At 41.8% G+C, this 20024-nt stretch overlaps 1 protein-coding gene across 2 annotated transcripts in view; it reads left to right on the top strand.

Moving 5' to 3' along the window:
- The window catches only part of ADAM12 (ADAM metallopeptidase domain 12), a gene marked incomplete at its 3' end in the record, with an annotated part of 190540 nt that overhangs the window by 120278 nt on the left and 50238 nt on the right, over window positions 1-20024 (top strand). Inside the window, exons 6-11 of one of the 2 annotated variants that reach the window (XM_084264939.1) lie at window positions 4391-4574; window positions 8826-8891; window positions 9758-9829; window positions 11161-11330; window positions 12465-12549; window positions 17452-17600. In XM_084264939.1, coding sequence (XP_084121065.1) covers window positions 4391-4574; window positions 8826-8891; window positions 9758-9829; window positions 11161-11330; window positions 12465-12549; window positions 17452-17600 — 726 coding nt within the window. The remainder of the gene's footprint in view (window positions 1-4390; window positions 4575-8825; window positions 8892-9757; window positions 9830-11160; window positions 11331-12464; window positions 12550-17451; window positions 17601-20024) is intronic. The other variant, XM_084264940.1, reaches the window with a different exon arrangement.

Genomic DNA, 20024 nt, shown 5'->3' with positions numbered 1-20024 from the left:
TTGTTTAGAAATAAGTATAGCTTTGAGCTTCATTAAAACCAAATGTTTAATTGCATTCACAGATATCAGATTTATTGATTTACTTAACTTTCCCCGTATAGTACAGCAGAATAATATATCACAGTTTCACATAATGCTGTCCTAGCCAAGTTTTGCTTCAGCATCACAATTTCTCAGACAAGTATGCATTGATGGTTTATGTTGGCAGGGCCTTTGCTTCTGCTGACAAGTTGGAAAAGAAAAATCCCATTTATATTTTGAGATTTCCTAGAGCCTGTTGATTTATGAAATATGACTGGCCATGCATTAGGGATTGTTTTGGTTTTTAAGAGAAAAAATAATCGTGTTTTACTTTATCAATTATTTAAATAGGGGAATTATTCCATCAAATTACACTTCCCTAATTGAGAGATTCCTGGCAAGTTAAACAGCAATTAATAACAAATTAATTATTTAAATTATGTTTTAATAACTTTTGCTTTGGGGTGGGGGAAGTTGTCCCACCATAGGCCATCTCATATGCACACATATATCCCTGTGTGTCCATATGGCATATAGTAGGCAAATACCTTTCTCATTTAGAGGTGATTAGCAGCAATGTGGATGTGGTTTATTTAGTGCTGACCACCAGGCATGAGTGGGGTTCAAACCCTGTTGAGAGGTAGAGTAAAATATTAGCTCAGGCTCAAGACCACAGTGAAGCTGCTTCCAGTTGGCTTCGAGCCTGTGAGCTGATGTCTGGACATGCTGTATGGTATAGATTTTTTATTCCCTCCCTCTCTGCTACCAGTGATGAAAAGGACAGTCTGATAGTTTTAGACAGGGGTTGAATTCTCTCTGGTCTTCCCTGTCCACCTCTTTTGCAAGAGCATCTTTCTGACTTCCCAGCATCGCTATGATTTGGGACTGGGTGAAAGACAGATGCCATGAATTAGATACTTGAAGACCAAAAAAAGTGTAATTTATATTGTATTTTCCCCAAATATTAATAAACTTGGGAATTCTGGTAGTCTTCTGCCTCATAGAGGTAATGGTAGAAATCCCACAGTAGAAGTTGTCCTTAAAGAGCAGCCACTGCTTGAGCACCCCCAGAGTCACCAAAACCCCTTTTGGGTTCCTTGTATAATATGTGGTTGGGGATGAGTAGTCCCACATACCTCCCGTGTGCCATAAGGGAAAAGCATGGCATGATTTAACGTTAATGCTTCCCAAGAAATGGAAAAGTTGCACCATCTTGTTCTTTGGGGAGCACAGAGCTGACTCAGGAGTGTGGGAGAACCACAGTCAAGAGGTAGACACAGAAATGGTGCTTTGAAACACCTGAAAAAATTTGGAAGGGAAGGGTAGTTCTGGATTTATTTTATTTGCATCAAATTCTTTGCACCGAATGACTGGTAGATACTGTTCATCCACACCAAGAAAGGAAAGAAACTGTAGCTTTTGACTAGGTACATTTTTAAGGTGCTGTGCTTGGCACTGATCGATGGGGGGAAAGTGCAAGCTGTAGAAAAAAAGAAAATTAGTCAAAACCAGAGACTTGGCCAAGATAATTCATATTTGATATTCATTATCTTATTACAGATGGTGGCAGGCCAGGTGCTGATATCCCGTAGGCAGTACTCAAAGGATAAGTGGGCATTAAATGAAATGTATAGTTTCCTTCATGCAGAATCTGCAGATTTTTCTTTTTTAACATATATAATGGTGGAACTGTTCGTAGAGGCTCGGGCTGCTGGTTGGGATTGGCTTCCCAGTGGCAAGTTGGATCGACTGCCCTGGTTCCGGTGTGCTTGGCAGGAGACAAAATTAATCACTCTGGTGTCTGATCATTTGTCCTCTGCAGCTAAAGAAAATGAGGTATAAAGAAATGGTTATGTAATTACTTTAGACAGTAGCTGGATATATGAGGGGTAGGTTGGAAACCTGGCTTTGATGTGGCATGCTTTGGCTATGAACTCTTGACACCAAGATGTTGGCTTTGAAAATTATTTAAGTCTGTATTTTTTTTAAAGTTAATGTTCTAAATGGGATAAAGTTTAACATTAAAAATAAAACCCTTAGGGGCTTTCTGTTGGGTTTTATTTGACAGTACAGGGAGAGATGGTCAGGCTGGCCCATTTCAAACCATGACTAATGGACTTCTGCCTCCACTGGTGGTTTCCAGCTGCCTCCAAAATTAAATGATTAATTGCACACGGGAAAGACAACAACCCTTGTTTGATTGTCCTGATAACAGAGTTGCTGATTATCAGACTAAAGGGAATATGTTGTCCTAGTTTCCTAAATTCTTCAAGGAAGGAGGCAGATCTAAAAGTAATTGCGAACTGCTGGGTGTAAGGTTACTCAGCTCATGGGGTGACCTGCTCGGAGGTCTCTCGTGTGTCATGCATGCTATAGTCTATCCTAGCTGTAGCTCCAAGGGTTGCTGTGATAAATCAGTCCTGTTTTTCCAGCTGTGCTCCAGCATACACAGCATGCCTGTGCAATGGGTAAATAATATATCTTACCTGATTTGCCAGGGGTGCTAAAGAAGCTACAAATGGATTGTCAGACCCCATTCTTGGTTCAGCTCAGCAAAGCAGGCTCCTGCAACACGCTGTTCCACAGCCATTTTAATGTCATGGGTTTCCAGGCCTGTTTTTCTGTTATGTTGCTGGGGTTTTTTTCTGTCTTGGCCTTCTAGCTGTTCCAGTTAAGAGTAAAAAGGTCATCTGTTGGCTTGGTTGAACTGATGTTAATAATGTTTTCTAGCAAAACAGCTTGGAATGAAAAGTTCAGTTAACTGGTTAGGAGGCCAAAGACTTTGAATTTCTTCATCGTGTCTTGCTAAGAATAGAATAACTAGGACAGCTTTTGCCTAATAACTTTTCTTATTATTTTTAATCACTCTTTATGGTGTCTTTACCCTGTGTCTGGATCTTTCCTCTTTTTCCTTGTCTTTTTTTTTTAGCTTTCTTTAAAAGAGTTGTCTAGGCACATGTGTTAGTCTCTAGCATCTTACCTTTGTTGCAATACAGACAGAAATGAAAAAAAGCTGACACTTCCTATACACCAAAAAGGCAGCTGTATAAAAGTATATAGAGATAATATAAAGCAGTTTAGGGGAGGAATTGAGGAACTGCCCAATTAAAAGTTCCATAGGAATTCCAGGTATGTTGATGGTAATTATTACTGCTGGTGTTTTGCTGGTGCTTAGGGATTAATGCCTTTGTAATTTAAAGATAGGGAAGAAATTAGTAATGCAGTGCACTGTTCAGTGTAGTGTCTAATTGGTGAATGCTCGCAATACCCCATAACCAAATGCACCTCCCTTGTTTAGAAGAGAGAGAGGGGTTTTGAGGGGTGTCTGTCTTGGGTCACCAAGTTACCCAGCAAAATCTGATGTCTGGCTTGCTGCAGGAATTACCTAGGGCCCGCCTGGGTGATTGGCAGTATGTGCCCAGGATGCAAGTTAGACACTTGTAAGTTTGGCACAGAACATTACAACGCTGCTTTACTGAGGCAGGTCAGAATAATTAAGCAGGACACAGAAGAAGAACCCAAGCAGGGCTTCAACTTGGTGAGTTGGCAGGAGTATCCAGAGAGAGCAGGTTTTGGTCAGGAGGCAGCACACGAAGCCCGCAGTTGGCTGCCCATCCTATGGTATACCATAAACCCATGGAGTAAGGTGTTGTATCTCTTCCTAACCTCCTCTTTCCTCTTCGTCTACCATAGCTGCCAGGAATGCAGCAAGAGTGCTTTCAGTGATGGAAAAGCTTTGAGATTCCCAGAGAGTAGGTAGTATTGCTGTAAAAATTCTTATTATGGGTAGTAAAATCTGTTTAACAGGAATCCACTGGTTAATGTACCTGAGCTTCATTCTGCTGCCCCACCGTGCAGTATTTAATAACCCATTTTGGTACCACAACACATCTTACATGTGGCAGAATTGCTGCTTGCATCAGTGTTTGGTTTAAAAGGTATGTTGCAGATCACAATGAATACTTTTACTCTGTACCTGGTCTTACAAAACCACTTCACCACGATTTTGTTTGTTACTGTTTGCCATGGGTCCTCAGAAGAAGCACAGGCATCGTGACTCGGCTCAGCAATGGCAATGCAGTACAGGGAGGCTGGAAGACACATAAAACACACATAAAACTTTGCTCTGTGGTACAGCACTTCAGAAGGGGAGAAATTTCTTTGAGCCGTTGGTTCTTTTAAAGTATAGTGTGCTGCAGTGACAAATATATAGCTTTGAAGTTTCCTGCTCCACCAGACTGTGCCATTATAAATCAGTGCTTTGCTTTTTCGTACTCCATCATTATTAAAACCTGTTGTAACTTTGTTGTAGGCAAGCATACATTAGTTCTTGAAACTATGCATCTTACCCTGTTCTCTTCTGTAACAGGGGAATTATTGTATTTGAGAACAAAAGCTACATTCTGGAGCCATTAGAAGGTGCTACAAGTGAACACAAGATCTACCAAGCAGAGAATTTGAAAATAGCCCCAGGATCCTGCGGCCACCAGCTGGACATCTCTGCCATGAGAACAGGTGACAATGGCACGTCACACAACCCTCAGGCTGGCAGGGTAGGTTGATGAGTTTCTGGTTTGCTGAGTGTGTGTCTGGTAGCATCTCCACATTACTGCCCACCATGGCTCTGCTGGAAAGAGACCCTGCAGAGCAAATCATTAAACCATCGACTTCTGTTGATGTTGTGTGCTTAAGTACATGCTTAAAATGAAGCATATACTTACATCATTTGTTAAAGCTTTATGACTTTTGCTGGATCCTACATGCATAACTTGCTTTTCACTTTATTTCTGGTAATGAGAAAGCACAAAAAAGTTTATGGTTTCATATTATGGCAACATATTTTGTTTCATGTATGATTACAAGAACTTAAGAACCCATTAGGACACTGAGCAATGTCTGGAAAAGTTCTTGCCTACCCAGGATGGAAGAGAACATGATAGCTGTGAAGCTTTGCTAATATTAGGTTTAGAAACTTTTAAATTCTAGTAGGAAATTATCTTTCACAGGCAGAACAAATTCTCACCATATTATTTTACAGATGTATTATTGTAATTGTTTCTATGTAGGAAAAAATGCAGTTCAGATGAAATGCATCCAGCTAATCGAAACTGCAGAAAGTTAAAGGAGCTGAAAATCAGGAGGAGGAAATACTGTAATAATTTCATTTACATATTGGGTGGGGATTGTAGAGAAGACTGGTTTAGGTGCTCCAAATTTATACGATGATACAAATTTACCCTCAGCATTTATTAAATGTCACACGTTGATTTTTATACTTACATGTACTACTAAGCCTTGGCATGAAGTTAATTGTTAAGGAAAGCAACCTAAATAGCATCCCTAGATACTGTTTTCATAGTGGAATGAAATCACTTTACATTTTAGGAATATTAAATGTTACATCTAATGCATTAGCCTTTGCATATGCCATTTTCTGGGCTAAGGGTGTTTCTGAAAATATGGGTCAGTTGAAAACATTGGAAAAGTGCTTTTCTCAACTTTATTAAGGTTGCCCCAAAGCCTTCATGACTTTGGACTGAATTTCACTGAGGCATTCAATGTAAGACTATGCAACTAGGTGATACAATCAAAGCAATTTTACTATTACCCTCATGGTTCTCACATTTTGTTGATGGCTTCAACTCTATGCCAGAATTCACCTTAAACATCTGAAAAATATTTTTGCTGTGGTTCAGTGGACTTAATTATAGAAACTGTCAACAGTCACATCATAGGGATAGGTGCAATATAAATAATGAGTATGTTGGATACGCTTCTAATGTATGAATCTTGAAAGATGCCAAATGTAATGTGTGGAGTAAGTTTTCACACTTCAGCGTTGTCATCAGCTAAGCAGACTGTCAGGACATACTGAATAAAGATGACCTGCAAAATATGGAGACATAAGGCTGCTCCACATTACACTGGGTGGTGGAAGAAAGCAGAAATCCAGCCTCAGGTGTAGGGCAGGGTGAAAATTTTGGGGTTTCTTGATAGGTTTGGGGAGAGATTTTGGTTGGCTTGCTTTTTTTTCTCCCCCCTGACCCTTCACTCAACTCCCTACACTAAGTGCTTATTGAGCAGAGCTGGATCGATACATCACAAAGTCAGACTAGCCTTTGGGTTAGATTTAAATACAGATAAATGATGAGACAAACAGTAGATTCAGCTTCCCAGATCGGAACACTGGGTTTAATAGAGCAAGCCAGATAATGTAGGAGGTGCATGCAGACATGATTTGCCCCACTGGAGCTGGGTCTGTGTTATATTGGGTCATTTCATAACTCAGTGGTCCCTCAAATTGCAGCAGGGAGTGTGTTTTCCAGTCAAGCTCCATTGAGATAGGATCCTACAGAAAGGAAGCCTGATGCTTAAGACAGCCCCTACACTGTGGCTTTCTCTCTGTAGCCTCACCAAATGACCATTTCAGTGAGCTGGTGAGCCACAGATGAGTGGGGGGGCTGTTTGGGGCAAGTGGATCATGGAGAAAGAGAGTAGCTGCAATATTGCAGTGAGAATCCAAGCCAGGCCAATTGCCAGGCAGGGGAGCATGATGAAGGGCTACAGCAGCACGGGGTAGTGGTTTTGTGATAGGATCAGGGATGGTGGAAGCAGGGGAGAAAGGCAGAGGTCAGGGGAACAGAGCGTGTTGTCTCCCATCACGTGCATCTGTCGTGACTCTTCGTTTTCATTCTGAAGGATTAACTCAGGCAGTGGATTGTGCATTGATGGAGTTGGCTGCAGAAAACAAGCTGAAAGAAGTCATAATTAGGCACATTCTATAAATAAATCTGAGGAATGCACATAGCCTTTGGGCAAGTCACGGGAATGGATTCATTATGCAAGCCAGTCACCAGAGGCTTACACGGTTGGACCCTGCTAGCCTGTTTCTCTCAGGCTAACTATCCAGTCCAAAGAGTTTTACTCTTGATAAGAAGTAAATGGTTTCAACTGACCACTGTAACAGAACTCACATACCTGGATTTTCATGTCTCATCTTTTATTCCTCTTCATTTGGAAGAAGATTTGAGGCACCTTGGGGCTGCATCTGGTCAGGACTTGGTAACAAATTTCAGGTTCATGATAGACCTTTATTGTCTGAGAGATCAACTCCATCACAAACAAACCCCACATCATTTGCCTTACGTGGCATCTCACTCCTGTCTGATATGTTTTGCAGGGAAGCAAATCAAACTCTGCTAAAGCACTGGAGGCTCAGCTGAAGCCGACTTTGACATGGCAGCCCCTTCCTATTGAATCTGTGGCTGTTACAGGAGCCACAAGCAGGAACAGAGTGACTCCTTGGTGTTGTAGTTCCCAGCCAGCATATCACCAAGCACTGCTCACAACCTAGGTGGCAGACAAGACATAGGCACCAAGTCCATACATGCACTGTGACCCTGTGGTGGTGACAGTTGCCAAGAAGGTGACAGAGAACCACAGTGCAGGAGAAAGTTGTAGGAACATCTCCTTAAGCTCTTTTGCCAGACCCCCTAATAAGTGTGTGAACACTGTGAAGTGTTTATGTCATTAATGTTGAGTTCATTAGTGATAACTTCTACTTTCTTGGATCATAAATACTGTCCAAATGGGACTTACCTGCTTTCCAGTTGCTGTAGTTTGAAGGCTGGGTACCACTGTTAAATCTGAGTTTGGAAGTCAGAGCTGTCGCTTCCCTCTAAACACAATGCCTCCTGAAAAACTTTCAGAATCACAGTAATATGAAGAAAACCTTGTGAAATTTGGCTGGCGGGTGATGTCCAGCGCTGACTTAGCCTAGGGGATCACACAGTTTGCCTTGGAACAGTTTGCTTTGGAAAGCTTTAGTCATGTGTTATGTTATGGAGCATTCGTTTAGTTCAAGGCATCATGGTCATTCGTAGGTCATACATCTGCTTAAGCTCCTTAGGTTCTGGCATGAAGATCAGACACACTGCTGAGACCTCTTTTCCCTGACTGTCTTATTCCAGAAACAAGGGAGAAATGAGAGAAGAAATCCTCAGCTGCTGTAAATCACAGAACTTGTACAGGCATTAATAGGTCACTTAAATTTAGGGTAGCGGAGGAACTCTGATTAGTTATAGTGCAAAACCATTTCATTTTCTTCAGCGATCTTTGTGCAGCTAAATAGTATGGTTCTGTTAGACCTGTGTTAAGAATTGGGACTAACATGACTGGCTGTTTTATGTGAATCTACAGATACAAAATGAAATGTATGGTTTCTGTTCTTAGAGTTTGCTTCCACAAATACTGACAGTTCATTCCAGTTTTTGTTCTTGGGGGTTTTTTTTCTTCCTACATAATTTATCAGTTGACCATTTGGCCTCTTCTCTGCTTCACTCAATATCCTTTATCTCTCATTTTCCTTAGTAGCTGGTTTGTCTATTGTGTGAAATGTTTGCTAAAAGTCATCTCATCATTTCTTTCACTGTGCCTTGGAAATAGCAAAAGGTCTTTTTTGCTAGAGATGATATTCTCCTGCGAGGAAAGATAACTCGGAACATTTCAACTGCAGAAAGCTGAAAGGTTGAAAGAGACTTTGCACCACTTTCCTGTTTGCTGTGATCAAATCCTGGGTTGGTTTTTTTTATTTAAGTACCACGTAGACTATTTCTGTTGTGGTAGATAAAAGGAAAACTTCCAAGAGGAGAAGGAATACAATACAAATTAGTAAGCAGTGAAATCTTTGGAAATCTGAGATGTTGTGCCTCTCCTCTTACAATCAGTTTCTTGGATTGAGGGAGAGCTGGTTCCAAGGATCACTTATTGCAATACCAAAATACTGTTTGCATCTCTTTTGGCAGTACAAGAGGGAGACTCTCAAGACAACAAAGTATGTGGAGCTTGTTATTGTGGCAGATAATCGTGAGGTAAGAAACTTGAAACTAAAACATTATGGGAAGCATGGGTGGGAAAGGGGTAGTTCGGTTCAGCTGCCATGGTATCGCAGTAATCTGCTCCAGAGAGTAAAGCTTCTTCCCTTGTCAGGGCTAGGCAATGGAAGGCAGTATTGTGACAGGCCAACAACAACGGTTGTAGAAGTGTCTTGCAATACTTCATAAGGAATTGCATTCTCCAAGAATTGGGATATCTGGCAGTAATTCAAGAATAGGCAAATCTCCTTGAGCTAGTAAGTGCTAGCTCTCCTTGAGCTAGTTAGGTCTTCATTGCTACTGACTGTGCCCTCAGTGGGACTATCACTGCTTGAAGGGCACTATAAGGTTCCACACTTGCTTTTGAAGTGATATTTCACCATCACTTTGCAGGAAAGATGACCGCCTTCCTGGCGGTTTGCAGAGACAGCTTCAACATGAGCAACCAGAACTGGCTGTAGAAATGTTCCAATGAGTTGACTGGCAGCCAGAGATCTTGTTTTGAATTATTTTGCTACTTAGACTTTTTGTTTTGTCTCCTTGATCACTGCTAGTTAGAGAATAACAACCACTCTGCTGCAAGAGCAACGACAGCCAACAGAAGAGTCTTTTCCTTTTCACAAACCATCAGTCACAGAAAGATCACTGTGTAAGACAGAGGGCTTTGAAAGCCTTTTTGTCAAAAGTATCCCATAGCCTGTGCTTATTCTGAGGCAGATCCTGGTCCCATGAAGCCAACAGGGTGTAGCTTTGCTTGCACTGGGTAATCCCCAGACATCACCGGCAGTGCTGGCAGAGCAAGGTGGCTGATGAGGGGAAAATGATATTTCTGCTGCTAGTATATTAATCCTTTGAATTCCCAGTTTCAGAGACAAGGCAAGGATGTGGAAAAAATTAAGCAGAGGCTGATAGAAATTGCAAACTATGTCGATAAGGTAAGAAGATGAGCATTATTTCGCTTTGCCAAGTCTTGCTACAATTTCTGAAGGACATTGCTGTGAAATCTGTGTATCTTTACTAGTCAATTAAGCAAGCTGCCATGCTCAGATCAGCAGCTTTCATAACCTTTGCCACATCTCCTCATCCGCCCACCTTTTCAAGGAGCTAACCCTGCTGCTTTCCTAATGTTGCAGTGTTTCAGAGCAATGCTTCTTTCTCTCCAACCAGTAAAACCAAACCAGTAAACTTATACCTTTCATACACCCTTCTACTTACTAAGCTGTGAGCTCTGCTCTGCTCTAGATGGGATGCATCTATCTGTGGAAGCACTGTTCCTAAGGAGAAGCACAATTTAGCCCTAGGTTTTTACTAACTTGGGAAGAGGTTGTGACTGATCACATATGGAACAGCCTATAGGAAAAGTATTATTTTGAGGAGGAATTTGGAGAGCAATGTCCTATGCAGCAGTAAGGGATGGTCCAATTGTAAGGCCAACAAAGGGCCAGTAAGATACATAGTCCAAGGAAGATGGCAGAATTAAGGATATGCAGTGCTTAAGGAACCAGAAATTGATGGCTGAGAGCAATAAGAAAGAGATAGGCACTTTATTTTTTTGTATTTTAAGTCATTTCTTGACAATAAACAATAAATGCTAACAGCCCTCTGCAAAGTGGGGTTTTTTTGGAACAATTTAAAGTTTATTTTTGTTATGCTGTATGGCCAGAAAAAAATAGGACCCCAGTAGTGAAATCATAACAGAGGGAGTCTTCATTTAGCTGAGAACTTGTCAAGTGACACTTCAAGGGCAATAACTCAAAGAGAAGCCTTCTTGATTAAAAACAAGCTGTTGAAGACACCTCTACCTCTTCCATAATTGTCTTGCTGACTTATTACTGGAAGCTGGGTGTTTATATGTTACCTGCTCAGACGTAATTTTGCATGTTATTACACATTTTTGTTTCATGCTCGATTTATGCTCAGCAAACGCCAGTGTTACCCGATTGGCTGTAATGCATACAAACAAGAGGAAGATCTAGTGTATGCTTTTCTCACACTGTCAGCCAAATCTGGACTGGATCGATTCTTGAATCCTTCTTCACATTAGTCTCACATTAGAATTGTTATCTCTGCTCTGTTGCTAATGCTGCTCCAGCTCCCCTCTGTGGCATTTACCAGTGGGATAAGAGTGTAGGCCCTGGAGGAGAGACCATTTAAGGCTCTGCAAGAAAGGTCCATATGCACATTATGCTTCTGGTGAGAGATTTTAATCCAGTGTGATCTAAAATGGGTTTGAGAGACATATTTCTCTTTCTTTGTTTCTTGTTAGTTCTATAGGCCACTAAATATTCGAGTAGCCCTGGTCGGAGTGGAAGTATGGAATGACATGGATAAGTGCTCGATTTCTCAAGACCCTTTCACCAGCCTCCATGAGTTTCTGGACTGGAGGAAGCTAAAACTACTACCTCGTAAACCCCATGACAATGCACAGCTGATAAGGTAGACCTGACACTGTATTTAATACTGGATGGGATTTCAGGGGTTTGAGAACAGCTGTTCTGATTCCTTCCACAGTTGCTAAGCTGTTGGGAGGAACGTCTGTGCTCCTGAGGGTTTTTGTCTTTCCCCTCTGAAAACATCAAAGTGTTTTGCAGAGCCCTGTTGCTTGTAGGCCTTTCCTCAATACAGGTCATGTGGAAGTACAGATAAGCAATTAATAAGCTGGTAATTACTTAGGGTATGAATTTACCAGTGGTTTAACCTCTTTGATAGAGGACAGCCCTGCCCTCACCCCAAAAGTAGAGCTAATGGGGCACTATGTGGAGTCTGTTTGTTAGCAGGAGAACGTCAGTAAAATTTAAACTGCAATCTAAATTGGACAAGTCATTTGCATTTGGGACTGAAAAATTAAATCATACCCATCTTTTCCCCTGCTCCTGTTTCCTGGATTAAAGTGATTGAGCAAACATCCTCAAAGTAAAAGCAGTCTTAAAAAAAAACCAAGCAAGAGAAGCACCTCTTTCTGGAACCAGGTATCATTTTGATCAGTGAACCATTCTTTATTCTATACAGCTAAACATGCCTGACATCTTAGTCATTAAAAGGAGCTCTTGTTATGTAGATATTCCTACATTTTCTGTGTAAGAATAGCATGAGCCCTTCCATACTGTTCTCATGAGATATTTGATTACTCCCTCTGTATAATAATACACTGTAATGATTTGATCACATTCTAGCCTGTGTGTTATAACAAGTAGCATATAAACTTTCCACTGCTTCAATATAACCCTTCTTGGAGCTAGAGACATTATTTTTTGTTTCTGTATTTCTATTCCCAACTTCAGTCAGGGGGAAAAAAAAGAAAGGAGAGGCTCCTGTTACTGCATTAAACCCAAAGGACAGTGATCAAACGGATCTGTTTCATAGCAGGGTTGCTGTCACTGTCAGTTCAGCAAGTCAGCATGACTAATCCATGCATTTCATTGTTTTAAACCTGCACATGTCTGGAGCTGACACATTTGAAATGGGATCTTTGTTTGGGATTGGCAGAAATACAAGACTGAAAGTAACGGGGCGGTACCTTGGCGCTGAGTGGTGATACTGTGATTCTTCTCCTTTCCCTCCCTCCTGCAGCGGGGTGTACTTCCAAGGGACTACCATTGGCATGGCACCCATAATGAGCATGTGCACTGCCGAGCAGTCTGGAGGGGTCGTCATGGTAAGTGGTAAAAGCACAGGACATGAAACTGGCCCAACTGGTGCGACACGGTGTCAAGTTTTGTAGTACTGTGTTCTGAGCCAGAACATCAGCCCCCCTTTGTCCCGTTTTCAGTCCCAGGATCTATAGATATGTATGCTCGTTGCTTGTAAATTATTGTTTCCATAGTGAAAAAAGAAATCAAAATATACTTTAAAAACTTAAAATATAGCCTCTTTTCAAGCATCCTCTACTCCTATTTATCATTAAATCAGGTGTTGAGGTGCTGTGAAGGATGAGAACCAGAAGATGTATTTGTTATGCACTTGGGTATACTAGTGTTACAGGCAACAACAGTCTACCCTGAATCTTTTATTATATTGATTTTATTCTGTATTTAGAAAGTTTTCTGTGTAAGACCTTATTTTCCATCGTTGCAGCACAGTGGTTTTATTACATTGCCAAACAAGAACAAACACTGGTGTTTATTCTACCTCAGCCTCCCTCCAAGAGTATTACTGATAATGCTGCTGTTGCATGCTGGGGATGATGAACATACATGTAAACACCTTGGCCAACTTCTGGCAGCAGTTCTGGAGTATTTTCTTGTATTTTTAACTTATGAACAGTGTTAACTAAGCTTTGCAATGAAAGACTGTAAATAAAGTTAGATGTGGACTCCCAGAGCTTGGAAGTCACTAACACTTTGCATGGTCCCAAAACTCCCAGTTCTTCAAAGCTTCATGGGGCTAACCAAGACCAGGCAATGAAGGGTTTTGCCTCAAGACAATCCATGTAGCAGGGTAATCCCAGAAATTCAGCCCCTAGAAGCTCCTGCATCACTTTCCAACTTAATTAGAGTCCAGGCTGAGGTTGGTCCATGCTGCAGGGCTCCTTTGTGGTGTCTTGGACAAGCAGGAAAGAAGCCAAGCTGGGGCCATGCGTGCATTTGTGGAAGATGATGTATAGATGGTTCAGAGTGAAAGGATGAATTTACGAGGTGAGCAGGGAAGCTGAGGTATAGCAAAGAGTGAGAAAGAACAATCAAATCATGTAATTTGGAAAAAGCCATGTCAAAATTGTAGAGAAGACAAAGGCTTCAGTCTCTTGGTAGCTTTAGAAGCCGAGTCTGTAATAAATGTATGTTGCAGCTTTTCACTGGGTGCCTGGAGGAGAGGTACAGAAGGACGAGGAGGAAAAGAAGAAAAAGCTGTAGGAGTTTCCCAGTACACTTCCAAATCTTGGCAAGGGGGTATATGAGGCAAACAGCCCTGTTTTATCCATGTCACCCTCAGGCCAGCAGTCACTGTTTTGGCTTTATCTACAGTCAGAGATGCCCTTAATGATGTCTTTTTTTCCCCCTTCCTTTTAATTTTTAGCATAAGGTTTAAAATATGCCACAGTGTCATTTGCTACAAAGTCAGTCCTCTTCACTCTGGCAACTGTCATTTTAAACAGAAACAAACAAACAGAAAATTTCATTCCAGTAACAAGAAAGCAAGAATCAGCATTTCTTTACAGTGCTCTTGGGGCTCTGACAGAGGAGAGACTGATTTATATGGCCAGGAGAAACCAGAGTCTGTGTGTAAATTGTGGGCCAGGCTGCAGCTTCAGTTGTGCTGGGGTAACATGATGTTTCCCAGAGACTCCCACCTCGGTGAACAGAAAGTTTTGAGGTGCAGATTTGCGCAGCAAAACTCAAAATGTTCTCCAGCTCTGTAAGCAAATCCTCAAAAGGGAGCTAAATCCCAAACAAGCAAACACTCACCCTCAAATCCCAACTGGACAGCTGCCCAACCTTCCCCCCATCCCCAGTTAACAAAGGCCAAAACCCATTCTATACAAAACTTTACATATATATATATATATCTATAAATAGATAGAGATAGATAGATAGATAGATAGATAGATAGACAGACAGACAGATAGATACACACTGGTACCTACAGAAGAAAGGTCTAAATTTGGAAGCTATGCAAACTAAAGAATTAGCAGCTGTTGACCTGGGAGGCTGTAATGCTCATCCATCTCAACACTGGTCAGCTGAAGATTTAGCCATCTTCTAATTCAGCCAACCTCTTACCCATCCCACCCCAAACACTCAATACCAAAAAAGCTCCCACACTCTCAAAACTGTTCTGAAAGAAGAGACAAAAGAGAGGTTGCCTGAGAAATACCATCTGAATACAAAATCTGGTGTCATCCTTGTATGATCTGATTTTCCTGACTGTTTTGGGGGTTGGACTTGATGATCTCTTGAAGTCCCTTCCAACCCCTACGATTCTGTGATTCTGTGGTCAGCTGTAGTATATGATCTCAGTTCCTCTGTCATGCCTCCCTGACAGCCTGCCCGTCTCTTCTGCAGGGCTGAATTCTCTCTAGTGGTAGGTGATGCTCTGTCTCCTACTAATCTGCAGAGAAACTCAAACTAGGAGGACCAGTCAGAGTGAGAAGCTTTTGGCACATCACGAGCATCATAATTTTATTTTATCATGAGGATTGTGTTGTGTTGTAGGGAGAAATCTCTTGTAGAAACAAAAGTTGACATTAAAGCAAGTCTTTGACACATGATTCAGTTTTCATTCTCCTGTTTCAAAAGGTTGCCCACTAAATTAATGGATTTAAATGTAAAATACTGCTGGGCTGCTGCGATGTAATGTAGTATTCTCACTCACATCAAATTTCTATTGACCTTAGTGAGACGTTAGGCTAAACTACAAGTGTGGAACTGAGGCACTTCTTACATTTCAGTCAATTGCTTAAATGAAATAAAGGAGCACATTAGGAAACCTATTCCTACAACTGAGTGAACCTGCGTGGAAGGACCAGGACTGGGGTATTAGCCTGTTCTAGCTGTAGGTGACAGTGTTTTATTGTTACAACGCCATGGGAATCTCAGTGGAGTGGAGCAGAGTTCAGCTGAAAGCAGCTGCATGTTTTGTGCAACAGCTTATGATGTCTTAACAATAGATGGCTGCTTATTCAGTGGTTGTGAAACTGTTTGGTAATGACTTTTACTGTTCAAGTTAACTTTAAAAGACCTTGGTGGAATAAATCAAAGTCTATTTGCTATTCATTTCTTTAGTCCCAGTGATACTTAAATGGTCTCAGTATCAAGTGGGACATGTCACTGTTTGTTTTGATAATCTTCATTTATGCTGTCTTCAAATAACCACTTTTGCTGAGACATCACATTCCTTGTCTTAAAAACCCTCTCTAGAAACTGATAAAATTGTATTCCAAGTGGATCTGAGCAAGTAATGAGAACCGCATGGGCTGTAATAATTGTTTGCCTATTCAAGACCCAAATTACATTTCAGATCATTTATTGCTCTAGTTTTGGAGTGGACTGGGTGAATTCTTGGGTTTTATTTTTAATTGCCAGCTTTGGAGGTATTCAAATACATATAATCTCTATTCAGTAAGAGAAACTGGCAAAATGAAGGAAAAATGAGCTCAGTTTGTCTGCCTAGGTAGCTTGGAGTTAGAGGAATTTCTGTCTCGGTCACATAGCCCAAATTTCAAGGCATCACTCCCATGTGCTGCTGTTAAATTATATGGAATTATACTGTGGTTCTCTTAAATCTTCAGTCCTGGATTGTTTTCAACTTGAGTGAGAAGTTGTGCTCTTTTTTATGACATCAGGTTAGATTACCCCGAATCCTCTAAATATTTCATAAAGCACTATGAGCACAAAGATAAATCAATATGTCTGTGACCAGTATCTAGGTAAGACATCTCCATATGTAGGCATGGTGTAGGAGTATATATTTTCTTGTTTATCAGAGATTGTTGTGCTGCATAGGCTTACTCTGTTGTTTCTTTTACTGGGACAGGTTGTACAAGCTTCTTTCAGCAAACAGGCGTCTTAGAATGTAACTGCACACTGTTATGTTAGTCAGAAGATTTTTTACATTAAAATGTTAGAATTCAGGAAAAGCTAGTGATGCTTTGTTAAAAGATAAAATTCTTCTGAGTTTATGCCAAATGCAGAAGGAATGGTTTCTTGTTTTTCAGAATGACTGTATTCTCTTTTTTAGTTTGATTTCTGTTTGAGGTCTGGTTCACTAAAAGTATTCTCAGAGACAGATGAAAGGAGAAACTCTGAAATCTACCCCGTTTCTTCCTCCAGGAAAATGATCAATGTGGAAAAGTCTCTTACTTGGGTTAGACCAAAACATCAGTCTGATCAGCAGCCTGCAATCACGTCAGGCAGTGAATTTCTCAGAAATAATTGTCCCAGGAATCAGCATTTTGACAAGGGATTAATGTTAATAGTCGGTTTTGACACTGGCAACTATTAGAATGTTCATAGCTGTTAACAAGAGGCCATCAGAGATCTTGACTTTCATTTTAAACGGGAGGTTTTTGAAGGTACTTCATTGTTCTTAGGAGGCTGTTGAAATCCTGGGAGTTTCTGATATTAAAGAAAGAGTCTGAAGAATATAAACTAGACTGAGGGAAGTGGTCTAGTAATTTATCATTTACCTCCTGGCATGAAGGCTCTGCCCACTTTTCCCTCATCACACCCATCCTCACCCATAAGTGATTGTCCTTGCCAGCACTCCACATCTGGGTGACTGTTTTCTGCCACAGCCATGTCTTGGGTGTTGGGGGGATTTACTGAGCCATTAACGAGATGTTCAGATGCTCAAAGCTGCCCAATGGTCTCAAATATCTGACGTGATGGGAAAACTGGGTGGCCAGGACAGATATTCTGCCCTGAAACTCCCAGTCTGCACTTGGCATGTGTGGATGGATTTAAAATTATGACAATTTAAGTTTATAAAACATTTATATTTAACACAATAAGTAAGTTTATAAAACCTTTTGAAGGAGAGGCAGTAGGACCTTAGAGAGGGAATGTGCATTTTAAATTGGTTTTATACATTGACCTCACTAGTTCTCATTCTTTTTTTTAAGGATCACTCAGAAAACCCTCTTGGTGCAGCAGTCACCCTGGCTCATGAACTGGGACACAACTTTGGAATGAATCACGATACAATGGAGAGGGGCTGTAACTGCAAAGCATCCACCGATAAAGGGGGTTGCATCATGAACCCCTCTACTGGGTAAGTGTGAGGGTAAGCACTGGTGGCTTAACAGTTATCATGGGAAGTTTCTAGATTCATGTTGTGTCTCAGGAGCATTTAAAGAGAAAAAAGAAACCCATTTTTCAACACCTGTCAAGTCTTCATGCAGTTATCCCCCTCGAGCTGAAACAATTAGACTGGTTATCGGAGGACATGTACCGTTGTACCTTTCTATTTCCCTGCTACCAGTGTGAGACACAGAGATGCCCTGAGCAACTGGTTAATTTAAGAGAAGCACACCAACCTGCATTGCTAGTGTTGAATCTGAATTGCACCTCCTCTCATCTTGCCAACGGAGTGGCGCAGTCGTAGTAGGAACTGAGCAGTGTCCCAAGGCCAAGACTAAGATGAACATGTAGGAAATAAAGTAATGCAGGAAATAATACATTATTAGGCTCTCTGTAAAGCCTTTGTCTTGGGCAGAGAAGGTTTTGGGTTTTGCACAAACGTTTACATTTCATCCTTTCCTACAAGTACGCAGCAGTATTAGCATGTGAGCAACTTAAACCTGTGAAGTCTGTGGGGTTAGGGCTGTTCAGTGCCCAGAGGGAGATGTTCCAAGAAAAGATATAGGACACTATGGGGAATAAAGCCAGTGAACCTGTGGTGATCTCTCTGAGTCACTGCTGAGCTGTTACTGTGCTGATGATACAGGCACTGTGTCAGCAGAGAAGCATCGTGTTTTTCTAGACACGAGAAGTACAGGCACCATGACCAAGGGAACTAGCTAGAACTTTCTTCTCTGTGTTTTAAGCAGCTGTTAGAAACTTTCTGATGGAATGAATGAGTTGTCCATGCCCCTATTCTGACAAGAACTGCTAGGATTAGATTGCAGTAAGAGGGTAGATGGACCAAAGGTTTCTGGCAGTAAGTGATGTGCTAGACTGGACTCCTTGCAGAAATGTTGCTGCCTGTGACTGGAAGCTGGTAAGAACCAGTCAGACAAATATCTCTCAGCAGTGTCTTGTAGGTACAGCTGGATTTGCCTTGGGGCAAGAGAATGGTCTAGATGATCTTCCACTGTCTCTTCCAGCTCCAACATTCTCCATGTGTGCTTAAACTTCATCTGTTGCTTAAAAACTTCTTCTGGGAGTTGTAATCAGCTCAGCCTCTGCCTTCTCTAAGACTGCCTGTTTCTGGGAAAGGAGGAGAGCAATCTGGGAGAGGCCAGGGAGTGTTGGACAGGATTGCTCCCTGCTGGTCAGCCCAACAGCAGCCTTGGCATTTCTTCAAAGGCGTGCTGTTACCCTCCTCCAAGGCAGAAAAGGGGATGCTGGCCATTGGCCAAGCACAGCAAGTTAAGAGGCAAACAAACTGCAGTTGTTTGTGTGAAGGAGAAGGAGGAGGGTGATTTCTACAGATTGGAAGAGAAGAATAGCTTGGCTCTTCTGAACCAATAGGTAGTGAATATCTGTGTGCAACTGTGTTCTGCAGCATGTCAGGGCTTGTATGTGCCTGTGAAAGGAAACAAGCTGCAGTTGGAAACAGGGCGCAGAGTGGAGGTGGTGCCATAGCTGGTTAGCAGCAGGCAGACAGCTCTGAGCTCCTGAAGGGTGCACACAAGCTGTAGTCATCTCAGCTGAAGTATGGGTCAGGACATCTTGGAAGGAGCGTTAATAGCAGAACTACAAGTATCACTTTGATATGGCATCGTCCCTGCTGTGGTATCCTATACTGACCCTGGACTGGAGCTCTTCTCACAGAGGAGGTGGTTAGACATTGAAACGGGCTGCTCAGGGAAGTGCTGGATTCTCCATCCCTGGAGGTTTTTAGATGAAGATGTGGAGCTTAGGTGTGTGGTTTGGTGCTGGTTGGCAAATTAGGGTGATGGTTGGACTTGATGGGTTGGACTTGATGTGCTGGAAGGGTCCCTTCTAACCAAGACAATTCTATGATTCTGTCCTCTCAGGACAGAAATTTCTAGACACTTTCTGAACTCATCCTGTGAAGGTGTCTCTAATGTGAGATCAGAAGGCTCTTCCCTGGTTCTGTCTTCTGCACCAGAGGCCTTTGGGTATATCTGAAGCTGTACTCTCTGCTGGATGTGCCAGTCCAGACACTTGGCTCGGGTTGGCTCAGGGTGTGGACAGACCAAGGCTATACCTGCTTGGTGACTTCCTCGTGTCTTACACACAGCCCAGCTCACTTTATGCTTGGGTTCCTGTAGCACCTGACAAGATAAAGGCTGTGCTTCCTTCAGCAACACCATGCCCAACTCCAGCACCTTGCAGGTTTGGATGTTCAGGGAGGGGACCATCAGGTCCCCTTCAGCTTTGTCATGCTCTCTTTGGAATTTTACCAAAGTTTATATACACCTCGTGCCTGAGGAAGAATTGTGGCATCCACAAAACTGGGCACGCTGCTTTGTTTGCAGTGATTATTGATTTATAAATGGAAATTTTG

The sequence above is a fragment of the Gallinula chloropus genome (assembly GCF_964237585.1).
Source record: "Gallinula chloropus genome assembly, chromosome: 5".
NCBI lineage: Eukaryota > Metazoa > Chordata > Aves > Gruiformes > Rallidae > Gallinula > Gallinula chloropus.
This window is presented reverse-complemented; position numbering and strand designations above follow the sequence as displayed.